We start from the raw sequence: 8,433 nt of genomic DNA on the forward strand, positions 1-8,433 counted from the left end.
GAAATTGCAATTGTAATGAAATTATAATAATGAGGTGGCAGTTAAATTAAAAGGATTTGGAAAAGGAAGTGAATACAATGTTAATGTAAGTTGATGGTTTTAAGAATGGAAATTATTCGTTAAAGGATTTGACTTTATAAATTGTTAAAAGGAAAAATGAGAGGGTTATTTATAGACCAGATGGTAATGGAGTGAAAAGGAAGCTGACATTGAGTCAAATGATTAATATTTAATAAATTTTTTCAGAGTTTAAAACAACCAGAGGAAAAACAATTTTTACAGCATACTGCTTGTTACATACAACCCACTGATATACGATGGATGAGGACATCATCTTGGAGGAAGGGGACTTATGTAACAGTACAGAATGTTGATGCGGGAGTCTTACTTTTTTGTAAGACATTCTTGTTGAAATTCACGATTTCGGATTCCGATTCCTTTCATAAACGGCTATTGCCGAATCATTCCGAGTCTTTCATTAGGAACAATAGAAATGCAATCTTGACCAATCACAGTTCAGGATTTGTGTGGGCTGATGCTGGCGAACTTCCGATAAAATCTGTAGCGCGTGCTCAGGGAGGTTCACTCTATCTCATATCACAGACACATCAACATGGGGTTGTAACACGGAGCTTTTGCTCTGGTTGTTTTATCATTTCTGTTCTCCGGAGTTTATATTACAAATTATCTTTATGTTATCTGCACCAGTAAGAAGAAATAAATTCATCACCAAACCAATTCCTGTTGTTTCCAGAACTTTTATTTAAACCAGTGGCCTACCGTATCAGCCATGTTTACAAGCATTTTGGATTTGACGCCTAGTGACAGCTAAAGGTCACAAAAGGTAATACAGGGGTAAAAAATTGAAAATGCTCCGATCTCGTTCAAAGGTACACACCAAAATTATTCATCTGATCACAAGGATTAAAACAAATGCATATAGTTTATACTATATGTGACCTATCGTTACAGATATCATGAGATATGTTATTCAAAACATCTTCATTTTTGAGTCAAATGGCACATTTTTAATTGAACGGGGTAAATATTTTACCTTACTCAAATTTTTGCGAACATGGTGCCAAATCGTTTGTTTACAGGCATAAGAATTGAGAAAGCTATAGTACATGCCATAAAGAAATGTTCGTTTTTAGTGTTATGTGCAATGGAGGTCAACGACCCACAATGGCCTGTAATGAGAATTAAGGCAATGATGACCCTTGACATTCTTACCCTCTATACATGATGTTTTCGTAGAATAACTCTATAACTACTATAACTATACGTCGTAGATAGCACAAACTATACAGTAAATGTTGTGATCAAACAAATAATTTCAGATTTGTATCCTTTCGTGACCTCTAGCCGTCACTACGGGACAGATCCCCAACATGCCTAAATATAATTTATACCATGTACTTTCATGTGCAGAAACTCTCTTCTAAGTGCATAATTATAGCAGAAGTCCATCTATAAGCATTATGCCTCTACAAATTAGTGTTTTTGACGAAAGGCAGAAACGTAAGGGCCAATTAAAGGTCAACACACTTGAACACAGGGGTTAAATTTCAAACTTGCTCAAATTTGGTTAAAACTCATACCAAAGTATTCCTCTCATCTGAAGGATTCAAAAAAATGTATAGTATGACATATCTGCGACATACCAATCTTGGGTATTAAGCAAAAAGGTCAAACCTTGATAAACGAAACATTCTATATGGTGAGAATTATTCCTTATTTAATTGACTTGTTTACATGAAAAACAATTTAAGACGGCTTTGACCTTTTTGCTCAAGAACGTGGCAGATGGGTCAAACTATACTTTTTCTGAATCCTTAAGGTGAGAGGAGGGATACAGTGGTGTGGTTTTTAACACAATTTGAGCAAGTTCAAAATTTGACTCTGAGTTGACCTTTGACTGGTCCATTCGCGCATAAAGTTGCTCAAACTCACAAGTAATGATTTTGTGGCGGGTGCCTGCCTTTCGTGTCGGACTTCCAGGTATAGGGATACTAGACTTAGATATGACAGCCAAACATCCTAGTATAAGTCTCCCATGTGACATTCATGCACAGGAAAAATATTCTTAGGCCATGATTATTTAGCTTCAAACACACAGAAAGGTAAGCAAAAAACAAAGGGCACCCTAAATTACGTTTTCACAATTAATTTATAAACAGGACCTCATAATATGAACGCACTAAATATCTAGAAAAATCAACTTGTGCGAAACATGTATTCAAACTTACTATAGATATCAAGTTTCAAAATTGTTCAAATCTTGTTAAACCTAATACCAAAATATCATTCCTCTAGTCAGAGAGATTCAGATGAAGAAAGGAAGAGACTATATATGAAATTCGTCTCTATTTACAATAACAGTCCGGATGTTCAGTTAGGACACGTATGTAATGTATTGTGCGTGAACAGCAATCATTGATAACAATAAAGCAAGATTACACTTTTGAAGATAAAATTCCTATTTAGACAGTAATGAAAAAGTATTAACAATTTCACTATATCAAGCATATATAATGATGACGTTTTGTATATTGAAGTATATCTTCCGGCAAGTTCCGGTAGACCGTCATGCCCGGGTTCATGTCCTCTTGCCTACGTAATAAATAAGAATACACTACTATTAGCTGGTGCTTACACGATTCATACAAGTCGTCCATAATTATTAAGACAGTCAACATTTACTCTCATGCTCTCTAATATATATATGAAAAAGGAACTGTGTCCAGAATGACGTCTCTTCTGCTTCTGTTAGTCTTCGCTTCATACAGCACAACAGGTAACTTTGACAAAATAATTTAATAAAGACGTTTTATGAGCCTTATTTCATTACTGAACGCTTTTACTTTAGTGTAGTGACTAGGTGTATACATTTTTTTTAAACATTTTATATAGTTTAATATCACTGACAAATATACAGAAAACCATCTGATTCCAAGTTAAGTTACATCGCTGGATAAAAACGTGTACCACGATGGCCCATAGAACAGTTAACACTGTTGTATACCATCATTGAGTATAATCGCTCAGGTCAAAAATATCTTACGAGGTTATTGGCAACAACATATACCACAAGCTTTCTTCAGATACCAATATCACAATTTTCATCGGGTAAAGGGGAGGTATGAGGCACTCAGCCACCGTTAAAATAACTCATGATCATTATTTTCTTCCCATTTTGATTTTCTTTTCAATGATGAAAGGTGTGTATGGACAAAATGGTGCTTTCGGGACAACGTTCATATTCAGCTTCCCGTACAACATTGGTGGAGGTATTCCTAGCGTGTTCATCTCAACTCAACTGAATGACCCAGTTACAGTAACCGTATCGGTTCCTGGAATTAGATTTACACATCTTGTACACGTGACACGAGATCAGGGTGCTACCATCGATCTTCCTGAAGAGGCTGCTATAACAACCAGAATCAGTATTAAAACAAATAAGGCTGTTGTTATACATGCAGGAGAACCTGTTACAATTCACGGGTATTATACAGGTGTTGGGTTTGCTGATGGATTTTTAGTTCTTCCGGCTACAGCCTTGGGGAAGAACTATGTGGCAGTAGGATATGCGCCAACTTATGAGTATAATTCGGAATTTGCAGTAACCGCAATTGAAGACCAGACAACCGTGTTAATTAAAGGACAGACAAAATTCTCAATATCTTTGAAGCAGTATGAATCCTATCAATTCGTTGCTGACAGTAATAGTATGGACGTTACTGGTATGCTAATCAACGCGAACAAGCCGGTATCAGTAATGTCAGGACACCCGTCTTCTTCAGTATCTAGCGATGATCCCATTCCTTCTATTGATTATCTTATGGAAAATATCCCTCCAGTCAGCGCACTGGGACATCACTACATACTCGCTCCATTCCTTGGACGAACCTCGGGATTTGTATACCGCGTAGTAGCTACGTCATCCGATGTGACAAACGTAACTATATCGGGAGTAAATGTTTCTCTGTCAACTGGAGAGTTTTATGAAGGTAACGCAATGACATCAGAGGACTTGATAACGGTGTTGGCAGATAAACCTATAATAGTTTGTCAATACGCGAAGGGGTATCATACTGATAATGTTGGGGATCCATTTATGGTGTTGCTTCCACCAATTCAAGCCTTTTATCACAACGTGACATTTCCAGTTGCAACATTAGCGAATAGAAATCAGCAATACTATATTTCAATAACATCAGAATGTGGCAACATTTATTCATTTTACCTGGATGGCCTGCCTTTGAATGTCCACAACAGCAGTTTATTGCAAACATTTGATGGTGCATTTTGCGTTATTCGCACGAACATCACTACAGGATTCCATACAGTCACCCATCCTTCAGCTTCGTTCCTGGTAATCGTCTACGGGTTTGCCGAATTTCAGGGCTATGGATATGTAGCTGGGTACAACGTGGGCCTAAACAATGAAAGCGACGTAGACTCATCCATTACTACAGGTACAGGTATAAACTTACTGTTTAGGCCTATTTGTTATGTATTGAATGCTGATTTCTTAAGATGAAGGGTAAGCCTAAGTATATGTGATTTAGAGTATAATAGTGAGACGGTTGATTATTTTTTCGTAATTGGATATGGTACCTGAGCGCGTGATGTTGATTAGTTTTTCGTTTTTCACGTGGTATGTGAACGCGTGTTGATTAGTTTTTCGTTATTGGATGTGGTACATGAACGCGTGACAGTTAATTAATTATCCTTGATAGTTGATTAGTTGTACGTGGATTTGGTACGTGAACGCGTGACAGTTGATTAGTTTCGTACCTGGCCGTGGTACGTGAACGCGTGACAGTTGATTAGTTTTTCGTATGTGGACATGGTACGTGAAGGCGTGACAGTTGATTAGTTTTTCGTAATTGGACGTGGTATGTGAACGCGTGACAGTTAATTAGTTTTCGTACGTAGCCATATACATGAACATGTGTTGATTGATTTTTCGTAATTGGACGTGGTACGTTAACAAGTGACAGTTGATTATTTTTGGTACACGGACGTGGTACGTGAATACATAATGTCAATTTGGTGTAATTCACCGGCCCTACATGTAGCACTCAAAACTACATTGTTAAACAAAACTTTGGATAATAGCCATGTCCTTTGCATTTTCACTTCCGGTTCACATTCTGGTGTCCATTCCCTGTGAAATAGAAAACTGCATAGATTGATATCAAAATATTGTGGTCACGCAATTCACATAATACTTTCTGGCGTTTCAATCAGTAGCGTAGCCAGCAGGGGGCAGACTATCCCCCCTGGCAAAAATGAAAGAAAAAAGTGCCCCTCTGACCAAAGGGCAAAGGAAAAGAAAAAGGGCAAGGAGCCCCTTTTTCATCAAAATTCACCCCGATCATGGGCCAAAATAGTGTAAAATACAAAAATTTTGATGCGCGCGTACGCATATCGCCACAATAAAGCCTTTTTTGGAAGCTCGAAAACATGTACAGTCTCTCCAAAAACAGATATTTCATGTTGCAACTGCAATTTTTTTCAGCTGTGCCCCTGAAATTTGTTTGCCCCCCCCGACCAAGAAAGCTGGCTACGCCCCTGGTTTCAATATAATGAGTATTAGACATGATTAATACACGAGTCATATATATTGAAAGAGGAAAAAGGAACAGGCGGAACTCACGACTATGTATCTGGTCGAGGGATATCCTGCCACCAACTGCGTTACACGGAAGTGGGCTGGTGGGCTGTTGGTGAATCTTTTCATGGATTTCTATCGTTAACTCAAGTCAAGTCGTACATTCTTTAATACAGCTTCAGTCATTTCTACATAAGTATTAAACCTAATTTTCACGATCTTTTTATTACCATTCTCAGAAAATTCTTCGTCAAGAACATCGACCATCAGTGTAGTTAATGTAGTTGCCGTTGCAGTTTCCGTTTTTCTGACATTGCTGTAATAGCCATTGTGATGTACAGTAGAAGGTATGAAAATGAGTTTCATCATTTTCTGCAAGTTTCTGCAAGTTTCTGCAATCTCATATTTCAACATAGCTTTACACAATACCTTGAAGATCAACTTATTTATTGTCGACCTGATAGTTGACCTGGTATTCCCGCTATAAACACAAAACGTTTCCGACATTATTCGCAAAAGGTTAAAAAGTTTACTGAAAATCATTTAAATGTCGGGTTATATAAAGGGTATAAAACGTTTTCATAACATTCAAAAACATTTTTTGAAAACTTACTGCAAAATATTCTAACATGGTTGCCGAAAAACGTTTAACTGTCGGGTTAAATGGTACAAAACGTTTTCATAACATCAAAAAAAAAATTTAAAACTTACTGCAAAATATTCTAACATAATGTTATTTAAGTGTTGACGAAATATTTGGGGAAAAATGTTTGCAAAAATATTTTTAAATGTTGTTGTAGTGTGTTTTCATGCAAAGCGTTTTAAAAATGTTTTCATGACCTTTATATAACCCGACATCTAATGTTATTAAAACGTTTCTACCAAAACCAAAAACCCAAAATATAAACCGTTTAGATACGACGATACGCATTGGCTAAGGAAGATTTTCAACATTTGGGGGCTGAAACTTGAAAAAACTTTTGGTGGGCTAACCTGGGGGTGTCCGAACCCCCGGTTCCTAAGCCTATGATACGTTTTAAAAATGTTTTGTGTTTGCTGGGACAGATATACCGAAAAGATATTAAAAATATCAAAATCATCACCATGTGTGTGTAAGAATTTAATCCAGTAAAAATGTTTATTTATTTATTTATTTATTTATTTATTTATTTATTTATTTATTTATTTATTTATTTATTTATTTATTTAAAAAAAAATTTTTTTTAACTTTATTTATTTATTTATTTATTTATTTATTTATTTATTTATTTATTTATTTATTTATTTATTTATTTATTTATTTATTTATATTATTTATTTATTTATTTTAGGAACAAGAAACCAGATCAAGTAATATCTGCCTACTCTACTCACCTACCACCCATGGTGCAAGATATAAATATTCCAGTGGAGGAACAATACGACGATATAGGATTGCCACTTGACAATGCGAGTTATGAAAGCATAGGAGATGATAGGGATGTATCAAACTACCAAGGGCTATACGAAGATATTGCAAACTTAGGTCACTACAATGGGGCTACTATATTTTTATTCAGGAACCGAATTTTTATTATATTAAAATAATAGAAGCTGAAGGAGACATGTTTATAGACGAATCCAAGGAACCAAGTCATGGTCAGGATTTAGCTGGCCATTACTGGGTCCCCGGGCGCACCAAACTAGTGTTGTGACTGCCCAATTGGGTGGATTAAAACCCGCTTAAAATCGATGTTATATTGTATTGTTTTGTAAACTTCATCATTCTTTTGTCTACGTGTAACACGGGTGATGGAGTGCAGTTTAATATTCCCGCCAAAGACGCATCATTTTACATTTCTGGTGGGATTGCCTTGTCGGGGACCCAGTTATGGCTGCCATTGAGGTGTAGGAATGCGTGAAATTGGATTCGTCTATAGTCCGCATGACTTATTTGAGGCAATTTAATGATATATTAAAAGAAAACGGATCTTTTTGTCTAGTGATGAATTCGATCAAGTATATAAAGTGAAGACTAACAAGTAAATGAATTCGATCAAGTATATAAAGTGAAGACTAACAAGTAAATGAATTCGATCAAGTATATAAAGTGAAGACTAACAAGTAAATGAATTCGATCAAGTATATAAAGTGAAGACTAACAAGTAAATGAATTCGATCAAGTATATAAAGTGAAGACTAACAAGTAAATGAATTCGATCAAGTATATAAAGTGAAGACTAACAAGTAAATGAATTCGATCAAGTATATAAAGTGAAGACTAACAAGTAAATGAATTCGATCAAGTATATAAAGTGAAGACTAACAAGTAAATGAATTCGATCAAGTATATAAAGTGACGACTAACAAGTAAATGAATTCGATCAAGTATATAAAGTGAAGACTAACAAGTAAATGAATTCGATCAAGTATATAAAGTGAAGACTAACAAGTAAATGAATTCGATCAAGTATATAAAGTGAAGACTAACAAGTAAATGAATTCGATCAAGTATATAAAGTGAAGACTAACAAGTAAATGAATTCGATCAAGTATATAAAGTGAAGACTAACAAGTAAATGAATTCGATCAAGTATATAAAGTGAAGACTAACAAGTAAATGAATTCTATCAAGTATTATAAAGTGAAAACTAACAAGTAAATGAATTCGATCAAGTACATAAAGTGAAGACATAAATAAATGCACTTTTGTTAGAAAATAGCATAAGAGGTGATGCCTTATATATATTTTATGACAAATCCGGAAATAATTAAACATCTCTTTGAAACATGATTTTATTCCATACTGATTTTGACTATTGTAAAAAAAATAG

The 8,433-nt window shown here is 35.3% G+C and overlaps 1 protein-coding gene across 2 annotated transcripts; it reads left to right on the top strand.

Moving 5' to 3' along the window:
* Positions 1-2,649: 2,649 nt before the first annotated feature.
* LOC140164236 (IgGFc-binding protein-like) lies at positions 2,650-7,923 on the top strand. Of its 2 annotated transcripts, XM_072187494.1 has the most exons (4): positions 2,650-2,797; positions 3,222-4,478; positions 5,860-5,967; positions 6,952-7,923. In XM_072187494.1, the coding sequence occupies exons 1-3, from the start codon at positions 2,749-2,751 to the stop codon at positions 5,940-5,942; spliced, it is 1,389 nt and encodes a 462-aa protein (XP_072043595.1). In that variant the 5' UTR covers positions 2,650-2,748; the 3' UTR covers positions 5,943-5,967; positions 6,952-7,923. The 2 variants fall into 2 exon arrangements, with proteins under 2 accessions (XP_072043595.1, XP_072043596.1); XM_072187495.1 differs by lacking the exon at positions 6,952-7,923 and having other exon boundaries at positions 5,860-5,968.
* The last annotated feature ends 510 nt before the right edge of the window (positions 7,924-8,433 follow it).

This window comes from Amphiura filiformis, chromosome 11 (genome assembly GCF_039555335.1).
Source record: "Amphiura filiformis chromosome 11, Afil_fr2py, whole genome shotgun sequence".
In the NCBI taxonomy this organism is placed as follows: domain Eukaryota; kingdom Metazoa; phylum Echinodermata; class Ophiuroidea; order Amphilepidida; family Amphiuridae; genus Amphiura; species Amphiura filiformis.

Bases quoted from the DNA above. Each gene is read 5' to 3' on its own strand.
- LOC140164236 (XM_072187494.1), top strand. From the start codon at position 2,749: ATGACGTCTCTTCTGCTTCTGTTAGTCTTCGCTTCATACAGCACAACA. The intron at 2,798-3,221 runs GTAACTTTGACA...CAATGATGAAAG, and splicing joins CGCTTCATACAGCACAACAG to GTGTGTATGGACAAAATGGT. The intron at 4,479-5,859 runs GTACAGGTATAA...TACCATTCTCAG, and splicing joins AGACTCATCCATTACTACAG to AAAATTCTTCGTCAAGAACA.